This window comes from Pleurodeles waltl, chromosome 9 (genome assembly GCF_031143425.1).
Source record: "Pleurodeles waltl isolate 20211129_DDA chromosome 9, aPleWal1.hap1.20221129, whole genome shotgun sequence".
Classification (NCBI taxonomy): domain Eukaryota; kingdom Metazoa; phylum Chordata; class Amphibia; order Caudata; family Salamandridae; genus Pleurodeles; species Pleurodeles waltl.
Genome location: NC_090448.1, coordinates 384,696,061 through 384,715,586, shown reverse-complemented (window position 1 = coordinate 384,715,586; position 19,526 = coordinate 384,696,061). Strand labels below are relative to the sequence as shown.

The following is a 19,526-nucleotide window of genomic DNA, read 5'->3' as shown; positions in this document are numbered from 1 at the left end:
ATTGATAGCACAAATTGCAGCTCAAAACTACTACTATCTCTGAAAAGAACTACAGAACACTCTGAAGACTTTACATATGAGTAATCTCACCTGTCTTGTCTGGGTAATGGCAGTTAGAGTGACCATAGTGCAAAGTATTCTTTATCTGTTCCAGACTATAACACTGTTGGTTCCTCTTATATTAATCAGACAGGAGAAATCACAATTAATTTGGTTAGAGGAAGGATTCCCCCTACCACCGATGATCATCTTACCTTACCTATTGACCTGAAAAAGAGGACAGGCTCTCCTCAGTTTTTTATACTACCTGACAACCCAGTTGTGATTATTATTATTATTATTTTTTAAAATGGAACGATGCTTTATGTACAATAGGAGAGCTGGTGCCTCATTCTGGTAGGTTCTGGTAGCCAGAAAGCATACAGTATGTGGCCTTATCTAGTAAGTGATGAGAAGAGCTATGCTTCCCATGAGGGACAGACTAACGGTGGCAGTAAATTTTAGTTTGTTCCTTCCTACCTTTCACCAATATGCTACATCCTGGGCCATACACCAGGTGTTATAGGAGGAGGGTTTCAACTATAGCTAGATAAAAATGCCATTGTTTAAAATAAAGGACAGAAAAACATTTGTAGAAGTCAACAAAGAACTTGGCCTTCTAGAAGAAGAAAAAAAATGTGCAACCTAATGGTGCAACACTCTTCCATACATCCCACAGTAAAAGCTAGGGCCCCTTGAGTGCTTTGAGAAATAGGCAATGGGGGAATGACCTTGACAAACACCTCATCTCTACAATATACATGTTCATTCGGACAGCAACACCCCTGAAAAAGACTATGGGCCAGAAAAGGCAGGAGTTGGGGTGGTAACTCAGTGAGAAGGAATAGGATATGATGTCTAAGAGATCCAGTAAATACATTTAGGAATGTAACATGAAGGAGAAACTATCTGTAAAATCATCATGTATTGGTAGTCCAAACCTGAGCATTTAACAAATAGATCCGCAGACTACTGGTGGAGTTGTGGAGCAATTGTATAACTTCTGTTAACTAATTGCTCCTCAACTCTTTCAGAAAAAGTACAAACAGCTGGCCTCCCCTAAAGGGCACCTCACATTCTGAACAACTGAGTCTGCAGTCCCACTTCTCACCCGTACTATCTACCAAATGGCAGATCTCAGGAAGACTAATCAGCAGCCCCTCAGAGCAAAAGGACCTAATCTGATTTTAAAAGTGAGGCCAGTCGCCAGTTTCACAACTTTAGAGTCTAGGTCAACTACTTACAGTATCGGGATTGCCAGGGAAAACAAACTCAGCATGTGCAAACGACAGGCTACATACATATGTACTTGAATAACCTGCACTGGTGCTAGCACTTCGGCCTGTGTTAGCCCATAGAGGTGACACTTTACACAAATGGACATAAGGTCTCCATTCCTGTCACCCAGATAAAATGTCTGGTCACGACTACTGATTTCGAAAACATTGTACGCTGCTCCTCTACATGCTAAATCCGTGACAGGGACTGTAGTCCGCTGTGTAACAAAATGAGGACATGCTTGGTGCGCCCCTCCACTCCCTGGAACTCACTTATGGTAAAAGACAGTTATTGCCTTCACTAGATAAGTGTGAGGCTGAAGCCAAATTTAAAAACTAGGTTAGCATATAATCACAGTTTAGTACTTGGGGTAGGGAAACTCGGCTGTACACTACGCAGGGGAAAATCCCATCTTAATAAACACTGAAGTCTTTCTCTGTCATCCTTCATTCTTTCCAGCATGTACCACTGTAGTAAGGTGTTGTTAAATGTATGTTTGGAGTCATCCACACATTGAATTGATTTATGAGAATCATATGTTCCTCTTTTTTTCTGGCTCTAGATACTATGGAATCAATCCTTATTACACAATTTGAAGAGTTTGTGCCACCTAATGGTAATCATCAGAGAGAATGTTTGGAAGACTCTGGTTCAGGTGAGTAAAAAATAACCTTTTACCGCCAAGGCATATATATTGTTACTGTTGAAAGACCATGTAGGAAGAGGTGTGGTCCACTTAAGTGCTATCAGAAGATCTATGACAAAATCAGCATCTTACCTCTGAATGATCAATCAAAAGGAATAACCATCCAAGTGAGAGCAAAGACGTAGGTTGCTAGAAATGCTCGTCTTTGTGAGGAAAATGTTACCTTTTTAGCATCTGTTCGTGGCATGTAGTGCTGCAGATTTACATGCTCTGCATACTCCTGCCGTCTAGTGTTGGGCTTGGATGTGGACAACTTGTTTTTCTTCCAAAACATCAAGAGGTGCAGTGATTTTTCCTACGACTGGTAATGCTTATGGGCATTGGCACCATTGTTAGATTGTTTTCCTGCATAGTGGGTGAGTATGGAATGGAACACAAAGTGACAGGATGGCTATGCACAGAAAAGTAGAAACTTAAAGTAAAGAAAAGTATCTGCAACAACTGAAGGCTTCCGGTGAGAAAGGTAGGTGCTTATGAATCGACAGCACTACATGACCTAAAAAGATGCTTAGAGGATAAGTAACATTTTCCGTACATGGCATGTATAGCTGTAGATACACATGCTCTGCATAGACTGTAAAGCAGTGGCTAGCCAGAAGATGGCTCAGGTGATTGAAAATGTGTAATTCCCACTTAAGCTTATTGATGTGCAAGAACATCCCCACAGTGTTGGGTGAACGTGTGGTGTGGACCAGGTAGCTGCTTTACAGATGCCAGTATTGGGATGTTACCTAGAAAGCTTCTTGCATTTGGAATGTGGCACAGGTGGAGCAGAAAGCTGCCTTTTGGCCTTTGCGAAGCAGGTTTGAATGCACTTGACTAGCCAGTAAGCTACCCCTACTTTAGAAATGGCACTGCCTTTGTGTGGTTTAGTGTAGGCAACAAATAACTGTTGAGTTTTACAAAATGATTTTGTCCTAACAATGTAGTTATGTTTAGCGTGTGAAGGGCTCGCTCTGCTACTGAGTCCTGGTGTGGGAAGAACACTGGGAGTTCAATAGTCTGGTTGAGGTGAAAAGGAGAGACCACCTTGGGCAAAAACTTAGGGTTAGTTCTAAGCACTATCCTGTCTCTGTGAATCTTAAAAATGGACTCTTCCAGCATGAGGGTTTGAATCCTACTCACAAACCTGAGGGAAGTGATCGCAACTGGAAACTACTTTCCAACAGCTGCGGCTACTCCATAATGGCGGAGGAGCATCGCCCCAGTGGCTAAGAGCTCAGAGCTGGCAAATAAATCAATATTTAGTTTTATTTTTCAGTTGCTACCTCAGCTGAGCCAGCATGTGAAGGGAAGGAAGGAAGGAAAGGGAGGGGCTAGGCCATGGGAGGGGGAAGGAGGAGTGGAGTGAGTGCCCTTAAAAGTGTACATGTCCATTTGGCCGGCCATCATAGGCCGGCCAAACTGACATGCACACTTAGATTTCACCAACCCGGCTGTGTTATACAGCCAGGTTGGAGAAACTGCACATACTCCAACGCAGTCCAATCCTGGCACTACTCTCGTGATATGTATAGCATGCAAGCAGCACCAGGCTTGCATGGGTAGCCTGTGCTGGTGGCCCAGGGACTGATGGGACACCATCAGAAGAGGAGCACAAGGCGTCCGGCAGCATCAGGTAAGGTAGGTTTATTTTTATTTACCAGCCCAACCCCTCCCCCAAAAAGTGTTCCCTGTTCCGTATGTATGCTATCACTGCTGCCAGAAAAGGCCTGCCCTGCAAAAGGTTGTTGCTGTTCCACCCCTGTAGAGAACGATGGGTGCGGGCCCAAAACAACACTACATCCTCCCAGAGAACCTCCGCTTGTGACCATTGTGCTGGTCACTCCTGCAGTGGATGCATTTGTAGTCGAGTGTGGGGGAACTATGATGATTCAGAAGGCCATGATGCAGAGGAGGCACATTACTGTTCTAACTGTTAGATGGCAATTTGGCTGAAAAAGAGTTGCTGGGATAGGTTTTCCCGGTGATTGAGTTAAGAATTACCTCTAGGAAGGGCTGTATCTGAAGAGGTTGGAGGTGGAACATGCCCACGTTGATGGTGTAACTGAGATTGTGGCGATCTAAGGTGATCTGGGTGTGGGTCAAGCACTGCCGTCTGCATGCAATCTGTATCAGCAAGTCATCGAGGTACGGGAAAATGTGGATGCCGCTTCTCCGGAGATAAGTGGCTACCACTGCACAGCATTTAGCAAAGATTGTGAGCCGTGGTTACTCGGAAGGGCAAGACTTTGATTTGAAAGCGCTGTCCACTTACCACAAACCTGAGGTATCAACAGTGTGTAGGGTGGATCGGGTGTGGAAATGGGATTGCCTCAAGTCACGTGAAGTCATGAAGTCAACTTGCTGCAGCAGTGGAACAACATCCTGGAGCGTGACCATGTGGAAATGCTTAGACAGGATATACTTGTTGAGGGGCCTGAGGTAGAGCATGGGCCTGCATTCTTGTGGATCACAAAGTACAGGGATTGCACCCCTATGCCATGTTGGTATGGTGCCACAGGCTCTATGACCCTCGTGAGTAAGAGCGTGTCTACATCTTCCTGTATGAGGCACTGGTGTTCTGTGGAGATGGAGTGTCTTGGGGGAATGTTTGGTGGTGGAACAGTGAGTTCCACTCAGTAACTCTCTTATCAATAGCATGTGTTGGCTGCTGATGCACAGGCTATGCACACTCCTACCATCTAGTGTTGGGCCTGGACTTTGCAACCTATTTTTCTTCGGAGAAGTCTTTTATGGTCGACGTTGTGTATCATAGCTCCTCCTCCTCAAGGCCTTGCACATGTTCAACAGCTCCTTTATTAGATTATTTTTTTCTGTCATCGGGCTTGGACGGACTGCGTCAGAGTTCTTAAAGTTTCGACATCCAAGCAGCTTAAAGACACTTAACAGCTACAGAATCGTCAATGAAGACACAAACACGGTTCCTGCAGCAGTTGTAACTGTGTAGAAGACACCCGGTTAAAGCCAACTTTGAATTCTACGCACTTGATGTTCGTCGAAAATGCTCATCTCAGGGTAATGAAGTCTAAAAAAAGACAACTTATTCAGTAAGTGCCCTTGGTTCGGGTAAATTGCACCTACTCTGACAGCCACGATGTATGCAACCTGTGTCTGGCCCTGGAGCACAAGGAGCAGGTCTGGGCCACATGCAAGTTTTTCAAGAACAAGAGAACACTCGGAAGCAACAGGAGACTGGCTCCCCCATAGAGATGGCAGCGGAGGCCGATGTTGTCCATGAAGAAGCCAGTGAGCCAACGAGAGTGAGTTGGACATTGATATCACACCCGCACAGTGGTATGTCATCACCAGTCCACACTACATCTCCTCCAATGAATCCAATGGGAAAGAAAGGTTGGTTGTTCCGGTTGAACAAACTATGCACAAGACTCCGCTACCTGGATTGGCCCCAGAACAAAGACACTGCCAAGGGCTGTGAGTACACTTGACCCACCCCAACTGAAGAAAATATTACATGGACCTCTCCTGGTGCGCCACAGCCCTCTGGCTCTGGTCGACATAGCAAGCGCGCCTCGGAGTTAAGAAAGGACGAGAGGACTCTCAAGCCTGATCGGGTGACAAGGCCTACAGATTGAGATGGAGCAGACATCAGGCTGGCATCAGTACCGAAGCAGGTGTTGACATCGAGCCATGCACCGCTGCCGAAGAAATCACACACAACATCAACGCCGGAGAAGCATCCGTATCCTAACAAATGCCCGGTGTCAAGCCATTCTGAAGCCAAACAACCATCGGCTCAGACAAAACACAAGGAACATGGTTACTCTTCAACACTGAAGAAAACCCTGGTTCCAACCTCCACCAAAACAAAAGCGCCTTCCTTGGACACACCGGCATTGCCAGCGTAGCAGGCGAAAACCACACAAAACACTTGCAACAAAAGGAAGAAGGCAATGTTTTTTAAGGACTACATAAATACATGGAAACAAAAGCAGCATAAGCACTAATTCAGACTGACGTGGTCCTTCCAGATACTGATATAGAGTCACCAATCCCAACTAAAGCCTCCCCACCTGATGACACCTTCTCATATCATAGTGTCATACAAAGGGCTGCGGAATACCATAATCTTACTATGAAGGCCACAGAGGCGGAAACTGACTTTGTGGTTGAAACAATTTGCAAAAATGAACATGCTGTTCAATATCTACATATGATTAGCTCTATATTAAATGTCTTAAAGGACATCTTTAAAGACCCAGTCAAGTCCAGGGTGCTTACTCCACAGTTAGAACTAAAATATAGCTCTTCTCCATCAGACCCCATATACATCAGGGGACACCCTGCTGCAAGGCGCGGATGGTTTTCGGGCTTGGTTGGGGGGTATGGTTTTAGGGCTCAGGACAGAGGGTGGGGGGTATGGTTTTAGGGCTCGGGCAGGGGACAGATATTTTTTAGAAGGGGTGGGGGGTGTAGTGCTATGTTCCAGTTTTAGTCATTAGGGCAGGGGTTGGAAGGGCCTGGGGTGGGGGGGTCGATGTCACTCTGGGGGTCTGGTTTTAGGGCTTAGGGCTTAGGGCAGAGGTTAGGTAGTTTTTAGAAGTACTGGGGGGTGTCACTCTGGGGTCCGGTTTTAGGGCTTAGGGCAGGTGTCGGGTAGGTTTTAGAAGGGTGGGGAGGTGGGTGGGGCGTGCAGATGACCACGTTTAGGTTCTCAGGACAACAGGGGTCAGGGAAAACCTATACCACACAAATGCCGTTAACATTCATGCTTTTACAATGAAATTGGTTGTAATTCGTTGTAAAGGCATGCATGGTAAAGGTTGTGCATGGTAATGGTGTTTCTCGTTGTAACACATGCATGGTAACAGCATGCGTTGCAACAGAATGCGTTGTTCTTTCATTCAACCCTCCACATCCACAGGAAAGTAAGCGCATCAATGCTGCAGGTAGAAGGATGGCTACAGGACATGCCAATCACTGTAAAATCGCAAATTCTGTTTCTGTTGTCTCTCTACAATAAGGCTGCCTGAATCGAGATGCAGGACTTAATACAACATCTCCCAGAACAATACAGGAAAAAAGTGGACGATCTAGTAGCTGAAGGAAGACAAATCTCAAATGCAACCATCCACTGTGAACTGGACAGTGCAAACACCGTGACACAAGACATTACTTTCTCAGTAATGCTTCGTAGGCATGCGTGGCCCCGCATATCTGGCTCTAAGCTAGAAGTGCAACGACCATTCTGTACATTCCTTTTAATGGTGAGCATCTCTTCTGCCCAGAGGTCGACACACACTGGAGAAGATTAAAAAAAGACACAAAAACAGCCAAATCAATGGAGGCCTTGCAGTTCACTACACAAAGGCAGCAATCCTTTCAGCGTTACCAATGGAGAGGGGCCTCCAAAAATACCACACGAGAGACCCCAAGCTACCAACGCCAACAACTGGAATACCACCAGCAAGCAAGTAAGAGGTATCCGACCAATGGATGTTAGACAACATCATCCAGGGATATTATCAGGAGATCAAACAACCACCTCCAAATATCCCACCAAGAAAACACATAATAAATCCAGAGCATCTACACGTGCTGAAGGAAGAAGTAAAAACTTTATTACAAAAAGGGACCATACAATATTTCCCATACATACATAGGGGACAAGTAATATACTCCCTATACTTCAGAGTACCGAAAAAGGATGGCACACTCCGTCCTATAATGGATTTATGCCCAATCAATCAATACATCACATCAGAACATTTTCACATGGTGACACTTCAGGATGTAATACCACTACTGGCTACATTACACCTTAAGGACGCATACTTTAATATATGCCAGCCTATCCCGCACATCGCCAATACCTCTGGTTTGTGGTATGTGGACGTCACTGTCAGTTCAGAGTACTACCATTTGGGGTACAACTGCCCCACAAGTGTTCACCTAGTACCTTTCTGTAATAGCTGCACATCTAAGAAAGGAAAACATACATGCCTTCCCTTATCTGGGCGATTGACTGATCAAGAGTTCCAGCAAACAGAAATGTCTACAGGAAACGCAAACAACTATCAACCTCTTACACAAGTTGGGGTTTACAATAAATGCTACCAAATCACATCTACAGCTGCTCCAGATACAACCTTATCTTGGAGCCATACTCAGTTCGATCACAGCAAAAGCTTATACCAGTCCACAGAGGGTTTTCAATCTTCAGAACCAATTGGCTCTTTTTCATCCACATCGTCGCCTTCCAGTCAGAATGGTGATGCGCAATCTAGGTATGATGGCTTCTTGCATTGTGATAGTTGCATGACTACATGTGTGACCTCTATAGGAGTGCTTAGCATCACAATAGTCAAAAGTGCAGGGGACAACATGGAAGATCTAGTGTTGGTTACGCCCAAGTTCCATCAGGCACTACAATTGTGAAATACACAAAACACACAAGTGAAGAGCCTTCAGGGACCCAATCCCGCAGGTGACAATCATGACGGATGCATTACTCGTGGGTTGGCTGTTCACATGGAGGACATTATGGTTCGGGGACAGTGGTTGGCACAACAACAAACATTCCACATCAATGTTCTGGAACTACTAGCCATACACATTGCTCTCATAGCATTCCTACCCAACTTAACAGGGAAGAATGTTCTTACACGGACAGACAATAAGACCAAGAACAAGGAGGGACACATTCATTGCAGCTATCCCAAGGAGTACACCAGATCCACCACTTGGCACAATACATACCGGGGGTAGACAACTCACTGGCAGACCTACTAAACAGGACGCAACAAGTCCACGAGTGGGAAATCCACGCTCAAATCCTACAAACATACTTCCAGCGTGGTGGGGGACTCCCAACAATAGATCTGTTTGCCACCGTAGAAAAGGCAAAATGGCAAAACTTTGCATCCAGACACTGACATCCAAAATCCAAGGGCAATGCTGTCTCAATTAACTGGTCTGGGATATTTGCATACACTTTTCCACCTCTCCCACTCATTCCATATGTGGTCAGGAAACACAGGCAAACATTACTAAAGATGATACTGATAGCTCCAACATGGGCACAACAACCATGGTACACAACATTGCTGGAGCTCTCCCTAGTACAGCATGAGAAGCTTGCAAACAGCTCAATCTTGCAATATGTCTCCTGAAGTCGTAGAATTTGGGTACCCGCAATTACCCCCAGCATGTATGGACATTCTAAAGGAAGCCAGAACATCAACGACAAGAGCATGTTATGCAGCAGAATGGAAAAGCTTTGTTCACTATTGTGCTACAAACAAACATAAAACCTTTAGCACCATCTGAAAAACAACTGGTGTGTTATTTGTTACATCTTCAAAAATCACATTTTACGTACACATCTATAAACCTGCCCTTAGGAGCAATTGCTGCTTACCTACAAAACAGAAAGCAGTCGCTTTTCTGCATACCTGTGATAAAATCATTTATAGAGGGACTCAAAAAGCCATTCCACCGCGTAGACCTAGTGTACCATCCTAGAACTTAAACATTGTGTTGACACGATTAATGTCTGCATCATTTAAGCCTATGCATAAATGGCAGCGACAATTTTTAACATGGAAAGAGGCTTTCCTTGTTGCAGGTACATCACTAAGAAGAGTAAGCGAAATACATGCACGGACTACTGAGGAACCTTATTTCCATGCATTCCAAAACAAGGTTCGCCTGTGCAGAAAATCAAAGTTTCTGCCAAAAGTTACATCACCTTTCCACTTAAATAAGACATTGGATTTACCAGTTTTCTTTTCACACCTAGAAACTCTTGCAGAAAGGGTATTGCATACACTAGATGTTAAAGTGCCCTTAGGTACTATGTGGAAAGAACAAAAACATTTAGAGAAGCGCAACAACTATCTGCCGCTGTTTAAAATCCAAGGATAGTAATCCCATCTCAAAAGCAGGAATCGCTAGATGAATAGTTAGATGTATACAACTTTGCTACATCAAAGCAAAATGAACACTACTCACAGCACCAAGGGCTCATTCCACAGAGGAAAAAAAGGAGCATCAATGGCTCTTTTTTTTTTTTCTTTTTTTTTTTAGTAAATACCCTGTTAACAGACATTTGTAAAGCAGCAACATGGACAAACCCACACACTTTTACCAAACACTACTGTATGTATGTACAATCTAGACAACTTGCTTTAGTGGGACTATCAGTTCTATGCACATTATTTCAGGTAAATGCTCAATCTGATGCCTGAAGCCACCGCAAGGGGAGTATTGCTTTATAGTCTATGCATAGCGTGTGTATCTGCAGCCAAAACATGCTACTAATGGATTATGTTACTTGCCCTGTAAGCATCTATTCATAGGGTGTAGTGCTGCAGATTCACATGCACCCTCCGCCTACCCAGTAGGCATTAGATGGAGGCATATGTACATTTAAGCACGTTCAACAGCAAACGTGAACTTAGCAGACTCTATCCTCACCTACTGAATGGCCGCACTGCCTCGTCCCCTGCTCTTGGAGTTATTCCCCCGATTGGCACCCCTGGAATGACCTTAGGAGGGTTGCTCTTGGTGATGGCAACAGAAGAGCCTCCATTGATGTGGCCAAGTCTGTGTCCTTCTTGATCTTCTCTAGCATCTGATCAACCAGCAGCCCAAAGAGGTGTGTTCCCCATTAAAGGGAATGTGGATTAGATGCTGCTGGGGTTCTTGCTTAAAGCCAGAGACCCAGAGCTAGGTATGATGGATGGTAAGAATGCTGGAGTTAACACACCTGCAGTGGTGTCAGAACACACCTGATGATCATGTTGGAGATTGCCTGCCTCTGTGCCATGAGTTCCTAAGCCCGTGGCCTGTACTGATCTGGAAGGTGTTGTAGCGGGTCTCCCATCTCATCCCACTGGACTTGGTCATACCGAGAGAATAAGTCAATGGAGTTGGCAGTGTGCCAGTGGGTTGCAGATCAAATGCCACCCTTTTCCCCACCATATTGATCTTTTGACTCTCTTTATATGGCAGTGGGGCATCACTGATACCCTGTGCATTTGCCTGTTTATGGACAGTATGCACGACCAAAAACTCTGGTGGGAGCTGACCTCTAATGTAAGGTGGGTCAGAGGGGGAGGGCTTCTACTTTTTGTCAACTCTTGGTGTGGCTTTCCTGGTCCTAACTGCGGACTCAGTAAAGACATCCAGTGTGGACTTTAACACGCCCTTAAGCTTAGGAACGTATTGTGTAGAATGCTTGCTGTCGGAGAGCGCTTTTAACAGGAAGTCATCCTCTGCAATGGCGTGCAGGTCTACCGTGTGGAAGGTGGCGGCCCGGTGACTAACCTCATGATAAGGTGGTGTCATCCGGAGGGTAAGGCTTGGCTGGGTACAGGTCAGGGTTGTTGTTACCTGTGGGAAACCCCTTAATTGTCCCATGGATCCTCCCGGAGCTCTGGGTCATATAGGGCATTATATGGATCCATTGAATGTAGGGGACTGCCCAACTCCTCCTGGAGGTACTGCAGAATGGAGTCTTTGTGGTCCTCTACGTCAGCTGAGGAATACGTTGTGGATGGTTGAGTCGGCGCCAAAGGTTGTTTCCACTTCAAAACTAGTCTTGATGCATAATCATGTTTCAGCTCCAAGCAGCCGTCACTGCCAGTACCGGGGAACTTGATTGTGTAGAGGGAGCACCCGGTGCTAAGGAAAGCCTTAAGCTTAAGGTCCTACGTGGCTGTTTCAGAATCTGAGTCGGCTCCAAAGCCTTATGTCGGTGCCAACCTTGTCTGGGAAGCAGAGGCGGCCTGAAATGCTGTGGTAATGGTGTTGGGTTCGATGCCATGCTTCCTGAGGGATAGTGGTCGACCTGTGCTCTTGCTGTTGACAATGGAAAATAGTACTAACTGTTGTCGTCTTCAGACATTGGCGGCGGATGGAGAACTCGACCCTGGGTTGAAAGACAGGGTTGCTCGGCAGACATGGAGGTGCCTGCTTCTCTTTCGATGTCCTCACCGAAGATGTCTGGGTGTGCCCATCTTGTCACTGCAACATCTTGCATCGGGTAAGTTGTTGATTGCGTCAGTACCAGATGGTCTTGAACCGGAAAGCGAGGCAGGTTGGGTGAGGAGGTCTTGTCATGCTCTGGCGACAAACAGAGGTTACAGACCAGATTGTGATCTGTCCACGTGCACTTGGAGTGTTACTGTGGAAAGTACTGAAATAGAGACCTTTCAATCACGGTCTGTGCATTCTTGAAGATGGTGGCTGATGAAAAGAGCCAGAAAGGGGTTAGGCACAGAACAAAGACTCAAAGAAATGCTAGGCGCGCTACCAACAGAACCGGGACAGAATCAAGAAGATTGTAAAAACATGATTGCCTCTCGTAAATTGGAATGGAATCACCGAAAGGCCCCTGCAACGAGCACGATGCGGCGTCAACTCTGAGCTTTAGAGATCTATATCTGAACCCTAAGGCATGAGAAAAGAATCCAACAATGGAGCAGATGACCATACACATTGCAAGTCATAGGAGGAGTCACCCTACCTCATGGCTAGAAAGACTTCTTTGAAGAAAAAGTTGTGCACGTTCGAGGCCAACAATAGATGGGAGGAGAATGCAGAGCATGTTTATCTACAGCTACTCATGCCACAAACATTCTGTTCACTAGCTCCAAGTAGGCTGTAGTTGCATGCCTTTACCAACCTCAAACCTTCATCCCATTGCTTGGTACTACAGTTTTATTAAAAGCACTGAAATACACACATTGACTGTCCTTTAGTGTCTTTGCCCCAGGGTGACTTTTACCCTAATTTCAACTTTATCTGGACTTAATGTAGTGTTGTGCATGCCATTCAGTATTTAACTCTCCAAAGCAACAGTTCTTAACCTGTCAATCTTATGACCTCAATTGAAGTACTGGTAAGCTTAGACAAAAGGAGTGCATGCATTAGGATGAAATACACAAAGTGCTATGCTAGAGTTTAGCATGTCATTTCATCTTTTAGAAATACCATCAAATTTTGAAAAACTCTAACCTTCTCATTAAAGTTTCTGTTTTTGTATAATATTTGTTTGTGAATTAAATAAAATATTTAATTATTTATGTAGTTTGATGTATACTCGATTCTGTATTTTTATGTATTGTTTTGCGTTCAAATAATAACATTTCCGTAGCCTGGCATCCCTGCTTACAGTAGTCATTCCTTGGAGGTCCACAGAAGTCCCTGCTGCCCCAGAAGGCTGAATAGCTTCTTTGGATACAGTTGAGAATTTCAGAAAGGCATCTTAAGTGTGCTGTTCCTGCTTAGCCATTTTACTGCATTTGGCAGTGGCCCATCATACAATGGTTATTCATCGCTACTGCTGCTCAAGCTCTTACTACTGTCTCGATTGTCACCAACACCATTAGCCCCACAGTTCTGACTATGAACATACCATCATTAATACTAACTCAATCACAGCCAGTAGGTTTGGTTTTGATGATCAGACACATGCAAATATAGGCGTGAAGACATGCAACTTAGATATCTAAATCCAGACCTAAGGTTTTTGCAAAAGTGAACTTTTTTCTGTGATACCTGTAGATTGCAATTGAAGAAAAATTGCAGACCTTATTTTTAGGTTGGCCTAAGGGCATCTTTAGCAGTACCGCCATCTTCAGTGTTTACCACTCAAAGGCACACATACATCCAGCACATGCATTCACCATGCACGCACTGCACAGCATTACATTCTCCATTTATTTTATCACTCATAGGCACATATACACATGCATTCACCATGCACTCACTGCTCAGTACTGCATTATGTCTGTATTGTACCCTTCACAGGCACTCATTCACCCTGTGCAGATACACCACCCATGCGGTGTACAGCACTACACATCAAACCAATGTAAGCGAAGAGTGAGTTGAGTACACAGCACCAGAACTTTATAAATGAGCGAGTCTGTAGGCCTCACTCTAGTAACACCAGTTAAAAAGGACCTTTCACTCCTACTGATCACTAAACGGTATGCTGCTACCACTGCACTTGTGTTACTGAACTCCTGGTGAAGGCAGTAGCCTCTCACAACTATGAGGGTAGCACTTTGGGTGACCCTCCTTGTCCAAGAAGAGCACAAACAGTGCAAGAGGCCTATGTCATGGCGCGCATGCATAATGGTGTTTGCCTATGACAACAAAAATTATTATTAGGGATCCAAACATTAGTGCACTTGGGCACTCAGGGCAGAGGTGCACGCCCTTCACCATGCAGAAGACTTTCCCGACCGGGGCAAAGTTATTATGAGTACAACAATCAGATTTCATATTGAGTGTAGTTTTGGCACTTCTGTGAAGTACATGGATTTACTTGCCCAAATGCTTTTCCTCTGGTGTCTCACCAAAGCTATGTATGGGAACATGGTCTCACAAAACTCTTGGGTAAGAAGGGAGCATTTTCGCAATATAGCAGCCTACTGAAGAGTGGGAGGGCTTAGACGAAGCACACAAGTATGTGTCCATCTTTGACCCACCTAGCTCTGATTTGGACAGTACTTTAACAACTACTTCTGCTCAAGATTTTAATTGAACTTTGAACCATGCAAATATCAGGAACACTGCTGTAATCAAGAACCAAATTGAGGCACCCACAGTTTGGAATGTAAGAAATAAAAACTGCCTTGGTTAGTTGGTTTCACTGCTGTACTGCAACCATAATAAATTAAATAGACTCTGCGTTATTATAATCCAACCCTGTCCTAACCTATGAATAGTTACACTATCGTATCATGTGTAACTCCAAATTCAATATGCATTTAACTTGTCACCTGCTTAACAAGAGCTGCAACTGGAATGCAGCAATATGCAACAAGGAAAGTCATCTTCCCCAAAAATATTATCCAAACCTTAACTTTAATATTTTCTTCACTGTGTCTTTCAAATCCATATTGTATGTTAAAAATCGCTGCTGCAAGTGGCTGCAACGGGTTTCAATCCCTTCACCCTCTAACTACTAAATTAAGCATTACAAACATTTTGCTACCTTTAAATCCTTACTCGGAGACAGGTTCATTTTATAATTATAAATGTGTATTCAAACATTCAGGTTTAGTTTTCTTGAACATCTATATATATATTGTCTATATGTTAATGATAAAGACAAGGCAGAATAGATAAAATGAGCACCTTACATTGGATTTTTGTTTAATATTTCTTTTGCTGATTGTGGTGTGGATATTACTCATTTAAGAGCTGTCTGTGTTTTTCGTTCTGCTTAGATTTTTAACTCTAATTCTCCTTTTGGCTCTTTTTCTATCTGAAGGTCAAAGAAAGTGTGGTAATGGAGTAGTGTGGTAGTCCTTAATAACTTACATTTGGTATTGGCATTTAAGCTGCATTATGACATAAAATATACCCGGATTCTTTGCTTCTTTCAACAGAGAATGGAAACATTTCCACCACAAAAGACCCATCCTTGGAACAGAAGAGGCAGCAACTTGGAGAAACGGACAGCAACCAGTGCCCCGAGTGTGAGAAGAACCTGGGTCAAACCTCAGATCTGTGCAGTAACTGCAAAGCTCATGGTACATCAGGCCGAAAAAAACTGAAACAATACAAGTGTATGCAGTGCGAGAAAATCTTTGTTCGCAAGTGGGATCTATACAGACATCGAAGAATCCATACGGGGGAGAGACCATATCAGTGCACGATGTGTGATAAAGGTTTCACACATAGCTCCCATTTGAGTAGACATTATAAAATCCATACAGGAGAAAAATCCTATGAATGCACTGATTGTGGTAAGCATTTTAGACATATGTCAACCCTGACAAAACATGAGAGAACCCACACAGGGGCGAGGCCATACCAGTGTACAGAGTGCCAGAAAAGCTTTACTCACAGGTCAACACTGAGCAGGCATCAGATGATCCACAGGGAGGAGAAGCCCTATGATTGCGTAGAATGTGGTAAATCCTTTAGGCAGTCATCACTTCTGATAGATCATCATAGAATCCACACAGGGGAGAGACCATACGAGTGCAAAGAGTGTCATAAACGCTTCACTCGGAAATCAGATCTTTGCATGCATCAGAGGATCCATACTGGGGAGAAACCATACCAGTGTAAGGAGTGCCCTAAAAGCTTTGCTCATGGCTCTCATCTGAGAAGGCATCAAAGGATTCATACTGGTGAGAGGCCATATGAGTGTAAGAAGTGCCAGAAAAAATTCACTGACAGTTCAACATTGTGCAAGCATCAAAGGAGCCACAAGTGTAAATCTGCATCATAAGTGCACAGAATGTGAGCATCAAACATTCCACATGTAGCACGTGTTTTATTGGAGTCCTATTGAACCAAGTATCTAAGGACCCATTTTGGATTCTGAGACTTTGAGCAAAGCCATCAGCATGGAATAATACACATTTTACTTGGCTCCTTCAACCATGAGCTAAAATAAGTGATAAACCAGCTTCATATCCCCCTACTTTCCTCCAACTTTACAGCGATGGATTGCCAACAGAAAAATCTTGGTTGGATACAAGAACAATAAACTATTCAATGCTTGCCAATTTATTTATGAAACATGTTGTAACAAGGCAGAACATCCTCAAAGGACAAGTAGGAATTAGCCACATAGTAGACTACAAATACTAGTCTCCCGTTATAAGCCAACAAGTAATAAATGACCACGTCACAGGGTCTAAAATACAGGCGGGGGCTTTGAGGAGTAAAGGCTGTTATTGTCCTATCATCAGACTGGTTTCAATCTTATTGAGATTGCAGCTGAAGGTCCTGTTTAACATAAAAAAGCGAGGTGGAAACAGTTAAACAGCAAAATTGCCACTTTAAGGCAATGGAACACCGAAGAAGACAATAAATGGGGTGATCACAAATAAGGTGTTAAATGTAAATGACTACTACTGAAGCCCAATTTTACTAAGCACTCGAGTGCTCAAGAAAAGCAGGAATAAAAAATAAAAATCTGAGACTAATAATGGCAACCATGGAATGTTGGATCTTACAAAACACTTCACTACTTGTCTGCATGTGTAGAAAAAGTCTAGAACAAACAAATGCAGATTCTATCATGCAGCTCCTCAAACAGTACCCAGTTTATTTTGAATAAATCAGTGAAGTTAATTAAAACATGCATTATCATCTTGATCTTTTTAAGTAATGCAGGACTAATTTGTATTTTTGGCAGGAAGTATTGTATTCTATTTTATATTGTTTATATGAAAGTTGTTGTATATTTAATTCTTAGCATTTAATTCTTAGCATTCTATAGGGCTCAACCTGAGTTGATTACTTGATAGGGTGTCTGAAATTTGTTTGACTTGGCCCAATCATTCTTTCAGATAATTTGACTGACTCCCACAGCTCTTCGAACATCTAGCGTCTCTGGTTTGATGTGACTATCTTTAGTATCACTGCTACTAGCCTTTGAGAGGCAAAACTGGTTGTCTTTTTTTAATCTGTCTCGTCTCTACATAATCAGGTCTGAGACCTCAGAAGATCAAAGAAGTCTTTCTAAAACTGTGTGCCCTATCTGACGGAGAAAATGCTAAACATCTCCATGTGCAGAACTTTAATTGCTTGTATCCAGATTGAAAATAGAGGAGTGTGACATATTTAAGGCCTTTCAGCCAAGACCACCAAAGAGAGAAGACTGGTATTTTCTCCTGAGGGGGCACATTCCTCATGAGCTTGTATGTAGAGCATCTCCTCCCACTCCATCCACTAGGCTGCTGAAAAGAGCTGTCTAGATAGACTTTAAAATAATTAAATGGTGCGAGCCAGGACTCCTTTGTGTGCCTTTCAAGCCTGTAAAAATGTATTGCCACAAAAACTGATCTGATAATCTCTTCATCTACAATGGCAGACACAGTTATGTAACAGCTCTCATTATCAAAACCGCCATCAATGAATCTCTACTGATGTCCTTCTCATCGACCTCTTCTCGGGGAACACCCCAGTGCTGTCAGTGGCAAATGCATTGTCAATTACATTTTGAATGCTAAGGACTTTGTCATTGAAACCTGCTCTGTTGACTACCACATTATCTGTGACCCAAAGATTTTCAGTTGCACCACTACTGTCCAAGGTGTCTCACTTGTCTGATCACGTTTTGATGATGAAAAACTAAAAGTCTGATTTACATCGCAACGTATACATACCACCAAGCTAAAGGTCTGAACGCCCGATTTAGATGCAGGTGGACCATAGTTTTATCACAGCGAAGACCACTCCATCTCCACTGTGATGAAATCCCTCTGACGGCCCTCCGAAGTAAAGGCCTTTGGAGGCAGAACTCTAATTTGCCCATCTGATTTTGATGTGTGAAATTCGAGTCAGTTTTCACTGCCCATTACAGCCAGGAAAACCATAGCTGTACGGGACAGTGAAAACTGTTAAATTCTCCCTGGGCAATGGGCGATACCTCCCAAGCACAGGGCATTATTGTCTTTTTTTAAAAATTTCGATTAGAAAATCCTGCTTTGGGATTTTCTTTTTGAAAAAAAAAAAAAAGAAATATGTTTGATGCAAGGCTCTGAAATAAGGATGGAGCCTTGCACCAAATCTTTAAAAATCATTAACAGGAACTGCAGTCACGCAGTTCCTGCCTATACTTTAAGAAATGACTGCCTGCTTCATGGTCATTTCTAAGTTTGGCAGGTGGCACCTCCGTCAGGGTGATGAAGCCGCCTACCAGCATCTGAATTAGGCCCTAGATCCCCATTGCATTCACAGCTTCTAGCCTCAACAAAACATGTGCAGACCCTAAAGGCACAACTTAATACATTCACTATTCCGCTGGTCACACAAATGTCTCCCTTCAAAATCTCCCCACAACTGTCGGCAAAACTCCTTGAAGAGGAGTTATCAAATGAAGAGGCCAAGAGTCATGTGACTGAAACTGCTCAGGAACTGTAGGAATAGGAGGACTATGAGAATGCAGGTGCTATGGTGCCAGAGGAGCAATACCTTCATTGTATCAGAGGAGACCGAGCAAGTGATTATTTTGAGAAATAAGTAGAGGAAGAAAAGCTCATTGTTTTTAGGCCATTTTTTGCCTATTTTTATTAGGCCAATCTACCCCCAATTGGGGGGGGGGGGGGGGCGTGGCAAATTGTTTTTAGTCCATTGTCTGCCTATTTTTATTAGGCCAATGTACCCCCAAGGGGGGCAGAAACTACTAGGCACCAGGGATTTTTTTTTTTTTGTGACAATTAAAAAAAAAAAAAAAAAAAAAGAGTGGAGCGACCCCTTAGACAAGGGTCGCTCCCCTGCGGAGGCAAATTTATTTTAGGTAATTTCTGCCCTCCTTGGGGGGCAGTTCGCCAACCAAGGGGGGCAGAAACCACTAGGCACAAGGGATTTTTTTTTTTCTTTTTTTTTTTTTTTTACAAAAGGGGAGTGACGCCTTAAGCAAGGGTCGCTCCCCTGGGTGCAATTTATTTTAGGCCATTTCTGCCCACCTTGGGTGCAGATCGGCCTATTTTTCTTCGGCCAATCTGCCCCCAATGGAAAGCAGAAACCACTAGATATCAAGGATTTTGTTTTGCACCAG

At 43.7% G+C, this 19,526-nt stretch overlaps 1 protein-coding gene across 5 annotated transcripts in view; it reads left to right on the top strand.

Annotated features, from left to right (window-relative positions):
* LOC138259344 (uncharacterized) overlaps positions 1-19,183 on the top strand; it is a 153,905-nt gene extending 134,722 nt beyond the window's left edge. For 4 of the 5 annotated variants that reach the window (XM_069206998.1, XM_069207001.1, XM_069207000.1 and 1 more), the window contains exons 9-10: positions 1,880-1,972; positions 15,394-18,190. In XM_069206998.1, the coding sequence (XP_069063099.1) occupies positions 1,880-1,972; positions 15,394-16,244 (944 nt within the window). In that variant the 3' untranslated portion in view covers positions 16,245-18,190. Of the gene's footprint in view, positions 1-1,879; positions 1,973-15,393 lie in introns of all 5 variants that reach the window. The other variant, XM_069206997.1, reaches the window with a different exon arrangement.
* Positions 19,184-19,526: the final 343 nt, after the last annotated feature.